Source organism: Herpailurus yagouaroundi, unplaced genomic scaffold, assembly GCF_014898765.1.
Source record: "Herpailurus yagouaroundi ecotype Mexico unplaced genomic scaffold, PumYag 163, whole genome shotgun sequence".
Lineage (NCBI taxonomy): Eukaryota > Metazoa > Chordata > Mammalia > Carnivora > Felidae > Herpailurus > Herpailurus yagouaroundi.
Genome location: NW_024412404.1, coordinates 35,289,855 through 35,306,740, shown reverse-complemented (window position 1 = coordinate 35,306,740; position 16,886 = coordinate 35,289,855). Strand labels below are relative to the sequence as shown.

Sequence of the window (16,886 nt, the reverse complement as noted above, 5' to 3'; positions counted from 1 at the left end):
GGAAATGAGAACATTTGGTAAAATGCAACATTGTTGAATTATTTGAAAAAGCCTTTAAAAATAGAAATAGATGACCATTTCCTTAACTGAGGAGAGTGTATTTCTTCTAAACCCAGGTACCCTTATTCTTCATCTTCTATGTTTATATTCTACATCACTCCTTTAAACTCAGCTTCACTTCACCTAATGAAGAACAGTTAAGTAAAAAGTACAGTAAGAAAGTAATTGATGTTGTCTGCCAGTCACATAAATAGCTTTTAGTTCACATGCAAAGGCCTCCTAAAAATTGTGCCTGGAGGAAGCGTTGGCCAGCCGATAAGGGGTGCCGTATTTTCTGAAGTGGGCATCTCTACAGAGCATATTAGAATAACAGACTAAGGAAGCACAAAAATGACCTAGTTGTCGTAGGTCCTGCATTGTAAGGGCCCAGATTTGGGTAGCAGGAATCAGCCAGCCCTGGCCCCACCAAGGGAATACACTGGGAACTCATCACTGCCTAAACGAGGTGAGGCTCGCACTCCCAGCCCCCCACCTCCAGCCCAGCATGCCTGTGAATGCTCCAGGCACCTCCCCCTGGGGGACCTGGGCTTTGTTGCCATGTACTGGGGACAGGAGGCTTTTGGCTGAGCCAGAGGATGGTTTTCCAAGCAGTGTAACTGTCTGGAACTCGTCCTTCCCCCACGTCCCAGTGCTCCCCATGTTTCCCGTGCAGTGCTGTCTCCCTACTACACAGGGCGCATGGAGTGTGGTTACACCAAGGATGTAGTAGTTGTGGCCATAAAGCCCCTCTGACGCCTGCCCCTCAGAACTTCCTCCCTATTGATCCAGCACCTGTCTCCTCAGTTGTGTCGTTGGCAGTTTTCCAATACCCCGGACCAGATGATTCACTGCCCATTTTATGCAATTTCATGGCAGAAACTTTTAGCGGACCAGAGACGACTTAAGCGTGAGCAAGAAGAGGCCGATATTGCAGCTCGTCGCCACACGGGCGTCATTCCGACGCACCATCAGTTTATCACTAATGAGCGCTTTGGGGACCTCCTCAATATAGACGATACGGCAAAAAGGAAATCTGGGTCAGAGGTCTGTTTTGGTCGCCTCAGTCTGCTGCTTGACCCAAAGCGATGCTTGCCTCCCCTCAGCATCGCCTTCTGTAGGCCAAATTAGTTCTCCAAACGGCATCTGTCATCCTGGCTCCCCCATAGGCTTGCTTTGGCTCTTCTGCGGCTGGTCATGGACATGAGTCCCATTATGTCCTTGCTCTGTATGTTCAAGCATGCCTGGCTGTGGGACCGGGATCCGCTGGCACACACTCCCCCCACCCCACCCCCCACTGCATGCCTTAGAGCGTCGCCTGCCTTCATGAACCCAGTCCTCTACATCCTGCATTTTATCATGACACTGTGCTGCCTGTGCATTCTGCCTAGAAACTATATTTTAGTGCGTGTGCATTAGTAACTGCAGTGTGGTCAGTTATGAGTCTTCTTTGAAGAGATGGTGTTGTGAAACTTACTACAAAAGTTAGCAAGCGTTGTGTTACTTACGCCATTTACACAGGTCCCGAAATCTCAGAGAATGAAATTGCCGCTCAGTATTAACTGATGAATTAATTGTAAAGGGTGTTTAGCAGTGCTACAGCCTCACTGAAAAACTTTGAAACCCAAAGAGTTTTGCAGTTAGGACAAGCCCACACAGAGTGAGAGAGCCCTCTGAGAGACATTGCGTTTGTTCCCTTAATTTTGACATTTCTCAGCTGAGATTATAAAACTTAATATTACAAAAGGCACAAAGAAAGCATAAACCTTTGAAGTGATTTTATCTGGGCCTTGGCCTCCTGCACTAAGATCAACATGTTGAAATTATTTTTTTTAATGATTTTTTAATGTTTTGTTTATTTTTGAGACAGAGTGCAAGTAGCAGGGGGCAGGGCAGAAGATCCGAAACGGGCTCTGTGCTGACAGCAGAGAGCCCGATATGGAACTCGAACTCACAAACCGTGAGATCATGACCTGAGCCAAAGTCAGGCTCAACCAACTGAGCCACCCAGGCACCCCGACAACATGTTGAAATTCTTATGCTGGCCAAATGCTGTGTCTTGTGTCAGGGTATGTTTTGCCATGTAGCCCTCAGTGGCTCCCTAAGGATTAGCTCCTTTTGGGGAAGTGTGTGTGTCTGGGGCTTGGGAGGCAGGGAACTGGGCGAGTGACACCAAAGCATACATAGTTTTATAATCTTTAGATGTAATAGATTAATATTCACATTTCTGCCTTTTGAGTGACAGAGGCACTGGCTATTCATCAAATGGTTTTTGTTTTGTTTTTCAAAGAAGTGGAAGGTTTCTGTGACAAAGAAAAGAACCAGAATGAAGGAAGGAGAGCAGGGAAGGGGAAAGGAGGCTCTAAGGTGACGGAGAAAAAGAAAATGTAACAAGGAAGAGGCAGAAGTTGGCAGGAGTCACTCGGACGCCAGGGAGAGACAGCTCCCCAGTATTCCAGCTCCTCAAAACCACCCTGTTCCGAAGCCTCTGGTGACAGATTATCCGCATTCACAGGCCCACCTGCTTGCAAGTGATGGAGAGGAGGGGAACCTGGAAGGCACCAGAGGGCTGCATGGTTACAGGTGTAGGTAATACAGGCACGTGAAAATGCAGCTGGGGCAGCACAACCACGGAAAGAAGCAGGCCAACTGCCTAACCCACCCTGCCTCCCTTCCAGAGCAGTGATTGTCAAACTTGAGCGCTCATCAGAATCTCCTAGGGGCCCATCCGCAAAGGTTCTAATTCTAGGGTGGGCCCCAAGGATTGCATTTCTAACCAGTTCCCAGGTGATGCTGATGATGCCAGTTTAGGGACCACGCCCCGAGAATCACTACCCTAGATGTTGACTGACAGACACGGGAAAATAGGGACCAGCAAGTCCCGGGTGCACAGGGCTGTGTAGATGGACATCAGCCCCACTGAGGAGAACCCGAGTGACCACCAATTCTGTGCGAGACCCTGTGCAGAGGCAGAAATAGGACTCAGGCTGTGTCCTTGGGAAGCTGGGAGTGTAGTGGAAGAGGCATCCTCCTGGCAGTTGTGTCTGTTGTAGCAAGTGACAACGTTGTGCAAGCCGAGAGAGGGAGGGATGGATTAGGCCTCAGGGAGACAGAGACAGATAAACAGGGCGATGATGCTCTGTATAGGCAACAATGACTCATGACACTTCTTAGCAGTTCAATGGAATCAGTGTTTCTCAACCTGGAGTAATGTGTGGATGCTGTTGAAAGGGCAAAAATTTTTTTTGTTTTCACCAATCCCCAGTATTGGCCTAAGCCAGTTTACAAATTAAGTAGTAAATTGCACACCTGTAGAACTCAGTTTAACCAACAGGTGATATCATTTTGCCTGAACTCAGTTGCCACTCAAAGTGTGAATATGGTGCTATTTGGTATACATTTTTTTTTTAATGTTTATTTATTTTTGAGACAGGGAGAGACAGAGCATGAACGGGGGAGGGGCAGAGAGAGAGGGAGACACAGAATCTGAAACAGGCTCCAGGCTCTGAGCTGTCAGCCCAGAGCCCGACGCGGGGCTTGAACTCACGGACCATGAGATCATGACCTGAGCCGAAGTCGGACGCTTAACCGACTGAGCCACCCAGGCGCCCCTGGTATACATTTTTTAAAGTTCACACAGCTCTACAGCTGGCTGTCCTGGGGTAACCACCACGTTTGTTTTTTGTTTTTGTTTTTTAATTGGAATCCCTGAAATTTTTGTCCTTACAGTGTTGGTCATTTGGCCTTCTCTTGCGAACTTGTCATTTATCATTCATTCCACATCTTTCTTATTTGCTTGCAACTATTAAATTGTGCCCTTTGGTCACAGACAGATACAAATTCGGGCACTGAAATTGTGTGGCATTGATTATAAAGTGGTCGTTTAGTTGACCTGTACTATATATGTAAACAGATAGAAACATCGACGTGAAAATGCAAAAATAAATTCCTGTGGGGAATTCATTACCCTAAAGAAAATTCCTACAAGATCCCAGCTTTGGGGGCCTTCACATAAGGGACATATCACTGAGGGGTTTCGGACCTAACCCTAAGCTTGATGGAGCTTTTAAATACCATTTTATGTTCCTCACTGAGTCTCCCATTTCCCACCCCCCACCCCCACTTTGTCCTCTAATATTGAAGAGGAAGTGTGTGAAATTGGGGAAGACCTTAACTTACCACGTTAGGAATTGAGAGTTGATCTGAGGGACACTTGAGAGGCTCAGCCAACTTCAAAGCAAGAAAGTAACAGACGGAAATATTTGAGAATGTTATTTGTGCTCTTGAGTGACCGTAGATGGAAGCGTAAAGAACACAAAGTCAAAGGAAGCTTTGTACGTGTAGGAACTAGAGGTCAGACCTGAACGTGGTTTTGGAGGGAGGGCTGGCGTGACTTAGCGACAGACTTGAGGAACTGGAATCTGAGGAGGACTTCCAGGCCTGGGGGATCCAGAGGGAGAGGAATACCCAAAAGGGAGGGAAGCCTTGGAGAAAGAATTAACTCAAGGCTTGCTCTGTCTGGCTTTTGAGGTGATCTCACAGAACATGAGTAATATATGGAGTCAAAGATGACATGAGAGGTGAATCAGGGTTTCATCCACTTGCAAATCATAATTTTAAGTCAGACAAATAGAATATGTCCCCCAAAGATGGAGACAGTAGATAAGGAATGTCTGAGGACTTCTGAGTGGTGTGTGTGTGTGTGTGTGTGTGTGTGTGTGGCTGTTGTTGTTGTTGTTGTTTTTAATAGTCATGGTCAGCTTTGGGGAAACAGCACTTCAGCTATGGGACTTTTCAAAGCATCTCTTCCCCAAATCTGGCCCTCCTTGGGGAGATTCTCATGCATGACATAGTTGATCAAACATTCATCTAATGTTCTACTGAGGTCAGATAAGTGGAATTTGGCCCAGATTTCTACACCAGAATGAACTAGTTAGAGTGAATTTTTCTGCTTTGCTTTCTGGAAACTTCTGAATATGTGTCCTTTCCATTGTGCATAAATTGTGATTTTATATTGTGACTGTTTCTTGTGTTTAGATGAGACCTGCCAGAGCCAAATTTGACTTTAAAGCTCAGACCCTAAAGTAAGTACCACCACTTTGTTGTTATTTTTAACTGCCTCTTTGAAACACAGCTCACTTGTAGAGAAGAGATAGAGGAAAAACACCAATGATTCAAAACAGTAATTTATAGAGTTTACTACGTGCCAAAGACTATTCAAGTTACATATGTTAACTGATTCAGCCCTCACCAGAACCCTCTGGGGTTGGTGCTATTATTACCCCCTTATAGTAATGGAGAAACCAAGAGGCTGTGAGGGTAAGGAACTCGCCCCAGCTGGCCAGTGCTAGAGGCAAGGGATTCAAACCCAGGTAGCCTGGGCTCCTACCACCATATGCATGCCACCCTGCTGCCTCCTATACAGGGATTCAGTTTCCTTGATGAAGCGGAGGCCAAATCTGACCCACTCTTTCTCTGAAAGAACCAGAACCAGTTTCTAGGAAGATAACTTTTTTTCGGTTTTGCTACAACATCTTACGACATTCAAAGCTTATGGGAACCCACAGAAAACCAACATTTCTCTAAGTATGTTCCTCAAAGTGCTAGCTGTGTAAAATATTTCTTGAAAAGAGTATTCCATGCTAGAAATGAATCCGGGAACCACTGCTTCCATATCTCCCATGCCCCTTTCTCCCCAGAGACTTTGCTATTGACGTAGTAATAGCTCTAGAAGGCTTTCAATGAAGAAACCTGATGAGCTCATTTAACCCAGTGTTACCTAAATTCACATGACCAGGAAGCCTTTCTATCTCCATGGAATGAAATTTGGCAAATGCTACTAAAGACTGGATTCCATGAGGAACTTACTCAGTTCCTATCTAATTATGGGTTAAAATGGGCCATGAGTTTCCACTGGTGGCAATACCAGCAGCCATCCCATCGTCCTGCTGATAGAGGCCCCACATCTCCATCCTCGGTGATGAGAGGGAGAGTTCTCCATCACTGGACGCTGGGAAATGCCATGCAGAGCCCACGCAAACATAATTCTGATCTTCTCCTAACACTAAACGTGACCAGGCCACAGTTCCCGGACCTACGTACGAATCTGCTGTGTTGGGTTTGCTTGTAATTACTCTAGTCCTTTAGCTTATCGGCTCATGAGAAGTGGCAGCCTAGTGTGCTGGGAAGATGGGCTCTAGAGTCAGGAAGCCCCGTACGTAAGTCATGACTGTGCCACTTACTGTCTCTGTGACCATGAACAGGGTCACCAAGCTCCACCTCAAATTTCTTCATTTATAAAATGGGCATAAAAATGCCACTCTCGCGGGGCAGCTGAGGCAATGCTTATAAAACATTTTGCAGAATGTAGCAAAAGTCAGCATCTCCCCTGCCCCTTCTTTTTAACCAGAGAGAAGATGACAGAGGTATATAAATTGATTTTTAGTTTAATCAAGCAATACCTTTTCCCCTTTTTTCTTTGAATTGAGCGAGACCCACATAATCTTTGAATGGTATTGTGATGATTATATTTGTGTAGATTTCATTAAAATGTCTTAGAACAATTTTGTCCTCAGAGCGACCTTGTCAGAAGAGAGGAAGAGGGCTGATGGAGACAGAATTGTCACTATTTATCAGTATTGCTAATGCTGGAGAGAGGGCTCCTTCCTCCTGACTCGGTGCTATTATCACACCAAGTTCACTCCTAGAACAGTTAACAAAACTTTTTTTTCTTTTTAATTTACATCCAAATTAGTTAGCATATAGTGCACCAATGATTTCAGGAGTAGATTCCTTAGTGCCCCTTACCCATTTAGCCCATCCCCCCTCCCACAGCCCCTGCAGGGGTTGTTCTCCCTGGAGAACCCTCAGTTTGTTCTCCATATTTATGAGTCTCTTCTGTTTTGTCCCCCTCCCTGTTTTTATATGATTTTTGTTTCCCTTCCCTTATGTTCATCTGTTTTGTCTCTTAAAGTCCTCATATGAGTGAAGTCATACAAACCTTTTTTTTAAAAGAGTAAATGACAGGGGCCACCTGGGTGTCTCAGTCGGTTAAGCATCCGACTTTGGCTCAGGTCATGATCTCACAGTTCGTGAGTTCAAACACCGCATCAGGCTCGCTGCTGTCAACACAGAGTCTGCTTCAGATCCTCTGTTGCCCTCTCTCTCTGCCTCTCTGCCTCTCTCTCTCTCTCTCTCTCTCTCTCAAAAACAAACATTAAAAAAATAAAAAAAAAATAGAAGAGCAAGTGACAGATCCATTGACTTGAGTCTTCTAAACATCTTTAATCACTGGGTTCTACTTTTCTCCACAGTATGTTACTTGAAAAAGTGTTCTGTAGGAGTGCTCAACTCAACGAAGTTAAACAGGTTTCTTACCCACAGGACTTCTCTGAGCCTCTACTGTACTAATACATGTGGTGACACTCTGGAAAAAATCTGAAGTATATCATATTACTGTTTCTCAAGCCTTGTTACCACCAGACCTTGCCATGTGGTTCTTTGGGACATGGGCATGTGGTCCCCAATGCAGGAAGGATGGCAGCCCCAAGCACCCCATGGTACATCACCTTTGGCCATGACTGCAGACCTCTCAGCCCTCCGCAAGCTATCCTCTTCCTTGTTTACCAGTGGGGCCGTCTCCAGCTGCAAATCACTTAGGGAGGCCAAGCAGGGGGCATAGAGATCTCCAGCAGGAGTGGATATGTTGAGCGTGTCGCACATCCATGTGTCCATGATTGGGGAGTGAAGAGAGGAGGGAATTCAGAGCACTGGCGAGGAGAGCTATAGCAAAAAATTGGCCAAAGACATTCTTTCTTACGGAGACAAATGCCCCAGGTCCCCTTCACGGGCCTCCTCAGGATTAGAATCTTGTCTACCAGTGCGAGACCCACAAAGTCTGCCTTGTTCCTGCATTCAGCACACTGCTGACTTTGTGTAAAGTCTTCCAGATGTGCCCTCGTTGTTGAGCCAGCACCCGTCGCATAACCGTGGGACTTCCTGGCACACTGCAGAGTAGGCACCCCCCCTCCAAACTGCAGTCAGAGACTTTCTTCCCACGCTGTTGGTTTGATGCAAATGGAAAAAGATCGAAGTCCTTTTTTTTCTTAATTCAAAAAACCTTTCAGTGTGCCTGGCTGGTTCAGTCGGTAGAGCATGCAACTCTTGATCTCGGAGTTATGAGTTCGAGCCTCACGTTGGGGGTAGAGATTTACTTAAAAATAAAATCTTAAAAAAAAAAAGTTTACATCCGTCCCACAGAAAACTGGAAAGATGCCAAAAGAGATGTAACTTCCCGAAGAGTGGGGTTCTCACTTCCAAATATGGAGCCCCCTCTTCTATCATCTGTCTCCTTTGACCTCACTCGAAGTCTCCTTTTGCTAAAAACTGGAGTGTCTTCATCTTCCACATTTTGAAACATCTGCTAAAATGCCATGACCCTCTGTCGACAGGGAGCTTCCTCTGCAGAAGGGGGACATTGTTTACATCTATAAGCAGATTGATCAGAACTGGTACGAAGGAGAGCATCACGGCCGGGTGGGGATCTTCCCGCGCACCTACATCGAGGTACTGTAGCTCCTCTTTCCGGGGAAGAGCCCCGTCATCCCCAAACCACCACTTACTTACCAAGACCTTGTGTTTTGTTTCCTCCCTTCCTCTCCTCCCCCTGCTTTCTGCTCTTTTCCTTCTTCTCTGCCTCTCTCCCTTTCTCAGCTTCTTCCTCCTGCTGAAAAGGCTCAGCCCAAGAAGTTGGCACCAGTGCAGGTTTTGGAATACGGAGAAGCCATTGCTAAGTTCAACTTTAATGGTGATACACAAGTAGAAATGTCCTTCAGAAAGGTAGGCGCCCTCTCCTCTCGGCTCTGGGGCTCTGTTGGATGGCCGGGTTTTGGTGGGGAAGTGGCGTCACAGCCAAATATAGCCTGGTGGTGCCATCGCTATGCCTAGGAGATGTGCCCCATCAAGGATTGCATTAAAGGCAACTGGAGAATTTTCTGAGGCGAGGAATTTAAAAAATAAACCCCAGTCCCTGTCACGGGTTAATTACATTAAGTTCATTGACTAATGGCAGTATTTCTGGAATCTGAGACCTCTTCAATCAATATTTATTGAGCGCCGAATGACATGGTAAGTCTAGGTTTCACACTAGGTAAGACTAGGTTTCACACTAGGTAAGACTAGGTTTCACACTATATTAACATCGCCCTCATAGAGAAAAGCAAGTCCTTTGACACCAAGAGAAGTTTGAAATACTTTGAAGCCAAAAGTTAACGGGTTATCAGCCGTGCAACTTTTGGGGAGTTAAAGAATCTTACCAAGCTGCCATTTGCTCATATGTAGAATGAACATAGAAGGGCCTCTTCTGTAGCTGTTTTAAAAGGCTCTGTGAAGCCCCCGGAGCGGCACACAGCAGCTGGTCAGTGCTCAATGAATAGGAGATGGCGGGGTTCTCACTGCCGTCGAGGAGCTCGGCGCGCTCATTTTCAGACAAGTAAGCTATGCATGGATGCCGTCTTTCCCAAGGATCAGATGCTCTCTTCACGTGTCAGAACTCTCTGGATTGCTACAGTTACTAGTTACTGATTTTATTGAGTATAGAGGGAAATCAACACACGCCTTAGAAAAAGATGAACTAAGGGTGCCTGGATGTCTCTGCCACTGAAGCGTCTGACTCTTGGTCTCAGCTCAGGTCTTAATCCCATACTTGTGAGTTCAAGCCCCGCATTGGGCTCTGTGCTGGGCTTCAAGTGTACTTAAAAAATAAAACAAACAAACAAACAAAGCAGTAACAACAAAAGAGATGAGCTGCCTTATGGAAAAGAGAGGCACTGGAAGCAGCCTAAATGCCCAATATGGGGGAACCAGTAATTAGGTCGTCATGTGTGTACAACAGGATAGCCTGCAGTGGGCCCTTCAGCTGCTGCTGCAAAACCATTAAAAATGTAGAATTCTATTCCTTGAGAAAGGAGGTTTACTGTATGTAGAAGGTTGGAAAAGGGAAATACAGCGCAGACTCCATTTTTGTAACAACAGCAAAAAATATGTGCAAGTCGAATTCACATGCATGGAATTAAATCTCTGAAATACATCATCTATCAAAATATGAACAGTCGTTTTCCCTGAGTGATCATTTTATGGGCAACAATTATGTTCTGCTTAATGTTTGTGTTTTAACTTTTCTATAATGATACAGGGGAAATTAAAGTTATAAAAAGGAAGGAAAAAGATAACCTTCCAAAACCTTTGCCTTAGAGAAAGTTGGGTATCGATTTTGTGTTAAATGAGGCAAAAACCATACGTTTGGCTATTCGCTTGGGGGAATGAATCTGAAATATTTCAAGACCGAGCTTGACTTCCCAGCCTCCAGGTAGCTCTCCTGCTGTTAAGCATCCCCATCTCGATGATCCTGGTTTCGTCCGGGTCTAGCAAGGAAGGTTTCTCTGAACAAAGTCTGTGATAACTGATGAAGCATGGCCCAGGGTGCAGGCGGGGGCCTCAGGCATGCCAAGGCATGCTGGGACAAGGACCCTTGCCTCGCCGTGTCTTACAGGGTGAGAGGATTGCACTGCTCCGACAGGTGGACGAGAACTGGTACGAAGGGAGGATCCCAGGGACGTCCCGGCAAGGCATCTTCCCCATCACCTATGTGGATGTGATCAAGCGGCCACTGGTGAAAAACCCCGTGGATTACATCGACCTGCCTTTCTCCTCCTCCCCAAGTCGTAGTGCCACCGCGAGCCCGCAGGTACCTAAGCCTCTCGTCACTGGTTTTCACACTCATGACAGATACAGTGCCGATGGCACACAGCCTCCCGGGGTGGTTCTTCCACGCTGTGATTAAGAACCGTGTGCAGTAATGCAGAGAACACACACCAGGGTTTGTTTCCATGCATACAAATGACATTTTTCAAGAACTTGGAGGGAGCACGCTTATTTGGGAGAAAAGAAAGAGCTTAAGGTGATTGCCCTGAGAGTAAGATGATTGGGGCAAGAGACATAAGAGTCTTTATCAGTTGGTCCAAAACTCTGTATGGGAGCATCCTACCCTGGGTGAAGCTGGCTGTCTGGGGACCACCAGTGTCCCATACATACCATGACCCAGCATGCTTCTCTTCATCATCTTACTGGCCAAGGCTGGCCTGCAGAAGACAAAGATTCAAAGAGAGAATTGCATGTTCTCATCCTCAGACATAAAGACTAGATCCAGAGTATTCTTTGCAAGCAGGAACCAGGCTGGGAAAGGAACATATAGCATCGCTACACTGGGCTGAAAGGAAGTAGGTTTATAGGCGTAATAAGATGTTTGCATCCCTAAACGTTATGAACAAACTTGTTTTAAAAAACATGAAGTGTTCCAAATCCATCCCTACTTTCCCAAAGCCAAGAAAGAATGAGGGCCTTGGGTTCAGAAGAGGCAAGGTAGAGTGACTTCCTGTGGAGGACACTGACCACACCACCGTGGTCAGTTGTAAGGAGGGTGGCAGAGGCGTGACTGGACCCGGGATGACAATTGGATGGTGCCTCTTTTCTGTCATCCTCTCATTATTTCCTCCTCTTCCACCTGCCCGTCACTGACCCCAGGGATGGTTCTTGGCAGAAAGAATGAGACGGGCTAACCCAGGGCTTTCTGCACAACGAGATCCATATCCTGAGATCTCGTGGAGAGAGGGTGTGGGGTTGGCACAGGCCATTCTGCTTTGTGATAATACGAGGAGCTCGGCGAGATTTTTCACTGGGGTGTAGCCAAGCACGACTATAGAACGAGACAACTCCACTACTCATCCTCCTCTCGGGAAGGCTCTTTGCTGAGAACTCTGGAGAGAATAAAAGCCCAAAGTGGCAGGGCACCTTTTTTGCCCGTTGTGGTGTTGTGGGTCAGTTGTAGAAGGGGTGGGGCGGTGCGGGGTGGGGTGGGAAGCTTTGAATGTGTCCCTTTGAAAGTCTGACTCTGCAAACCGGGCCAGCACCATCTGTAAGTGCCCTGACAGGCCCCTTTCTCCCACGTCCATACCACTCGCTTCACCTCTCCTCCACTACCTGCACACACCATGCACACACACGCGTGCACCCACATTCTGCTTTCTCTCCAGTCGCACCAAACGATTTCATTGGGGGGACACCAGAGTGTCCTCATCCTCTCCATTTCATTCCTCTTTTGTATATCCCTTGTGATTGTTTTCCTTTCTTCTTTATGCTGACACTTGTACCTTTTGCTTCTTTCCTTTGTTTCTCCTCTCTCTCCTTTTCTTTTCAAGTCCCCCGGTCACAGCCAACTCCTCATGCCGGCCCCCTCATCTCTGCCCCACCCCCACCGAGCCCTGTCCCCTGAGATGCACGCCGTCACCTCTGAATGGATTTCGCTGACTGTAGGGGTCCCAGGCAGGCGGTCTCTGGCCCTGACCCCACCTTTGCCTCCTCTGCCGGAGACTTCTGTCTACAACACTGACCACCTCGCCTCGTGGGCAAGGCCCGGGCCCTCCCTGTCTCTCAGCCTGCCCCGTTCGAGCTGGGCAGATCGTTCCACCCCACGCTCCCTGACGTCCCCACTGGCCCTGCCTCCCCCCCACAAAGCCTCCTCCCTGGTGCCCGGTGCCCCGGCCTCCCTGCACATCAACGGGGACAGTGGTATCCACGTGCCACCCTCAGGTGTCCGCCCGGAAAGCTTCTCACGGCCGCTGCCGGGGAGCTCTGATAGGGTCATCTCCGAGCTCAGCGACGCCTTTAGCAGCCAGGGTAAGCGGCAGCTGAGGCGAGAAGAGCGTGGACAGTGTGAGAGGAGAGCAGAGCGGGAGGCAGGTGACAGATGCCCTGGAGCACCCAAGATCTCTAAGAAGAGCTGCTTGCGACCTTCAGACGTGGTCAGGTGCCTGAGCGCGGAACAGAGACTCTCAGATCTCCACGTCCCCGAGGAGAGCCGGCCCAGCAAGCCCCTGGGTAGCCCTTTTCCGGGAAGGGAGGCTGAGCAGACAGAGCCGCGTAGAGGTGGCGAGCAGGCTGAGAGGAGGGCTGCTGGGAGTGCTGTGAGCCAGGTAGGCCTGCAGCATGACCGTGTGTGCCTTGGCGTCTCAGGTGCAAGGGGGGCTGGACGTCTCACCCGCGGCCCAGTGGATGCCGGTGAGAGCCCTGTGCTTGCCTTGGGAGCAAAAATATTACCCAGGAGGGAACGCAGGCGTCATCGACTAAGGTGTCAGGCTGGGGACAGTTGGAGGCGAAGGACGGTCTGCACTCTGGCCTCTTGAGGTGACTTAGAAGTTGCTCCCATCTTGGGCGCCTCTGGGCCCGGTGCAAAAGCCCGTGAGAAGGAAGACCTTCCTCACGCCCCTTCAGGCCTTGGAGACTTTCCTCGATTTGCTCTAACACAGCTGAGAACACCAGGCTTCAGTTTGGCTCCGTGTGGTTTGGTTTTGTGTGAGACGCACTTTGTTTCCATAACCCATGGCGCTCTGCCAGTGCTCAGCTGCATCAGGTCTACGTCCTGTCTCGTGTTTGTGTGGGAGCACAGGGCTTTTGTGTCCTGGTGCACAAGGGCATTTTGGTTCTGGGGACCAGAGCAGGGGCCCTGGGAGGCAGATATAGGGTCCTTGAACGGACACACCAGGTTTTTATGGGACTGGCCCAGTTTCTCTCTGGGTCAGCTGCAAAGATTTCAAGGACCACAGTGGCCTTAGGGTGTTTGAGGGCTGAAAAATGGGAGGGTGGGGCTGGGGGTAAACTTGGCAATTAGAGCATGATTCTAGTTTTGGCTATGCTGTTCAATACCCCAGAAGTCAAAGACTTTGGACAACTTCTCCAAAGTAGCTGGGGTTGAATGCCCATTCACCTCTTACCGTCTATGCCTGGGAGTCCCTTGCCCTCTCTGAGCCTCACCTATAAAATGGAGATGATGCTCTACCTCCTAGTGTGGCTGAGAGGGTTCCATGAAGTAATGAGTGTGAAGCGCCAAGTGCATGGGGTGGGAACAGAATGCGGTCAGCTATCCATTTTGGGTGGTCTAGAGCTGCTTCTGGAATTGAGAAAATTCTAGTATGCCTTTAGTATCAGATGGAATTCTTAAGTCCCATTTATTATTTACCATGTACAGTGCCTACAGTAGACCATGCTTGATCCTCAGACCCGCCACCCTAGTTTTTCTCTAAAGTTTCATTTATTCACTCAACAAATATTTATTCGAGACCTGTAGACACCATCCTGTACTCGGGCAGGGTTCAGGGGTCAGTGCCTTCCTGCTCTGAGGAATCCGTGTTCCAGTGAGATTGGCAGACACAACTGCATCATGACCGCAGTAACAGAGGTAGGCTCAGAGGCCACAGGAGGACAGAGGCCTGAGACACAGACCAGGCCAGACCTCCAGCTCCAGTCTGATGGTTAGGAGTGGAAGATCTTGCCACGGGAAGAGCAGTGTGGAATAGTGATGAATAATCAGGCTTAGCCTCTCACCAGCGAGCCACTGTTTTCTCATGTGCGAAGCAGGAGCGAAAGCAGTCCCTCCCTCATAGGGTAGTTGTAAGGATTAGATGAGGTAAGTGAGGTGCCTGGTATGTGGGAAAGCTCCATAAAGTAGATTGTTTTTCCACCTCTGAGCATGGGGCCTAGGGAAAATAGCAACACCCGGGGAAGGCCTTGCCTAGTAGAGCAGGGGCTTCTGGAATGTGTGTTCTAGGAGGGAGAAAAGGGTGTGTCCTGTTAAGGAAAGAATAGTTGGTTAGGGAGAGATAGTGAAGGGACTAGTTGGGAAGAATTTAATGTCTCTGACACGGTAACAATTCTGTAAACGTTCTAAGTCAGCCCACAGTGCCTAGAGACCTCGTTGTTGTCAGCCTGAGTCACCAGCACAGCCCAATTCCAGGACTCAGCGCGTCCAGGAAGTACATGTAGTGCCGGGGCTCTGGGCGAGTTTAGGGATGCATACTTCCCACTTCCTAATGGAGGATGGGAGTTGGGGGTGGTAGCTGGCAACATGGAAAGACAGGCCTGTTGAAAATTGGTTTTCCTTTCTTGGTGGGCCTCCAGACCCCAAGTGTACCACTTCCTGTCCCCTCCCTTCCTTCTGCTCTTCCAGGGCCAGCCCCTTCCCCACGGGTGTGCACAGCCCCGGGCCCTGGCCTTGTTCCCTCTGAGAGTTGGAGGAGTTGTGTGAAAAGGGCTCCTGCCCACACACCTCCCACCCAACCCCTGTGCTTTCCCCTCATATGACTGGGACCCGGAGCCAGCCACTCGGGAAAGGGGGACCTGCAGAAGCTCCCTGCCCCTTGAGGCCCTCTTTGCATGACAGAGCTAAAGATGGAAAGGACTTCAGGGACAACTGTCCTTTGGTGGCCTGCCAGCTTGCTGTGGCCTCAGGCTGTGTCACTTATTGGGATAAATGCATTGCAGGCCAGTGTGTGTGATCAGGAAAATTGTCAGTCGCTGTTCTCCTTGGGGAACTGAACCAAAAGTTCACTTTTATTATAGTTGTTAGGGAGCTTGGTTGAGTATGTGGCCAATAAGTGAGGGGGTTTAGCTGAGTAACTTAAGTGAAAAGACATTCCGAAATGCTATGATCATTTATTCTTTCACTCAAGTATCTAGGATGTTCCAGGCACTTTGCTAATGCTGCAGGAAACAGAGAGGGATAACCGTCATCAAGTGCTTCCAGTTGCTCTCAGGAAAGTGTCCTCCTTCACAGGCTTTCAAGGCCTCATGTGATTTGGCCATTTAGACAGCAAGCCAGCTTCACCTTCCAAAACCTTCCTGCTTGTTTGTGTGGATAATTCCCACCTGTCCTTCACTTCTCCACTTAGATGTTACTTCTTCCAGGAAATCTTTCCTAACAACTTCTCCCAGCCCCTGTAAAACTGGATTAAGTGCTCTGACTTTCTGCTTCCATAGCCCCTGCACCAGACTTTAGGGGGCATTTCTCAGCTCTGTTGTATTCTTACCTTTGCTTGTCTGTGTCACCATTAGAGTGTTAGCGCCCTAAGGTCAGGGATCATGGTTCCTGATATGTGGAAGGCATTCAATAAATATTTGTTGAGTGAAAGAAAAGATTAACAAGTAACTGACTCCAGTGAAAGGAATGTAGGATCTCCATTGGTGGGGGATAAGACATGTTCACAAATAATTATGATGCAGACAGGAAAGGAGAGTCAAGTAGTTCACCCTGAAAATTCAAGATGAGGAGAAATAGTAAGCAACTGGAGAGGGAAGGTGCCAGTCTGATAGACTTTGTAAGAAATGTGGCATTTCATCTGGGGCTTAAAACACAGGGAGGTTTATAATAGGCAAACAGCAAGAAGGTGTCATTCGAGGCAAACAGATAGCCCAGCCAAGACCCACAGGTGGGAACGTGAACAGGGGTATGGAGCTTTGGGAGCTTTGGGTGAGGCTTAGTGTGTCTACAGGTACATAGAAGGGGGTTCTGGGGAAGGGGCCGGGAGCAGAGCTTGGAGGGGCTCCTGTATAGCACGTAGGTTTTCATCCGCACCTCCTAACACTGTGTCCGGTCCCCTTCCTCACTGTGACGTGCCCCTTGTGAATCAGTTGTCAGACTTCCCTGTTTGGTGCTAAGTCCCTGCATTGCTGCTTCCTTCCCCTGAGTCACCTGTCCAGCCCCACCCCTGCTGCCCCCCAGCCGTGCGGATGTGTGAACACTTGTGTAAGGTTTGGCTTTTCACTCCTTTGTAGACTCCCAAGCTGAAATCACATTGAGTCAGTTGCTCGTTATTAGGTGTGTGTTCTCTGGACAGCGGAAGGTGTGGATGAAGTGCGGGGGGTGTTTAGGAGAGCCCCAATCTAGAAAGGAGAGCGCTGTGTCGAAAGTCGGGATCCCCGGGCTCTGGGCCAGCTCTGCTGTTGGCCTGCTGTGTGTCTTT

At 48.3% G+C, this 16,886-nt stretch overlaps 1 protein-coding gene across 50 annotated transcripts in view; it reads left to right on the top strand.

The window, feature by feature from the left end:
* The window catches only part of SORBS1 (sorbin and SH3 domain containing 1), a 231,992-nt gene that overhangs the window by 197,742 nt on the left and 17,364 nt on the right, over positions 1–16,886 (top strand). For 28 of the 50 annotated variants that reach the window (XM_040485940.1, XM_040485938.1, XM_040485946.1 and 25 more), the window contains 5 exons: positions 916–1,083; positions 5,074–5,120; positions 8,487–8,601; positions 8,749–8,874; positions 10,586–10,780. In XM_040485940.1, coding sequence (XP_040341874.1) covers positions 916–1,083; positions 5,074–5,120; positions 8,487–8,601; positions 8,749–8,874; positions 10,586–10,780 — 651 coding nt within the window. Of the gene's footprint in view, positions 1–915; positions 1,084–5,073; positions 5,121–8,486; positions 8,602–8,748; positions 8,875–10,585; positions 10,781–12,290; positions 13,065–16,886 lie in introns of all 50 variants that reach the window. The other 22 variants (XM_040485925.1, XM_040485928.1, XM_040485926.1 and 19 more) reach the window with 3 other exon arrangements.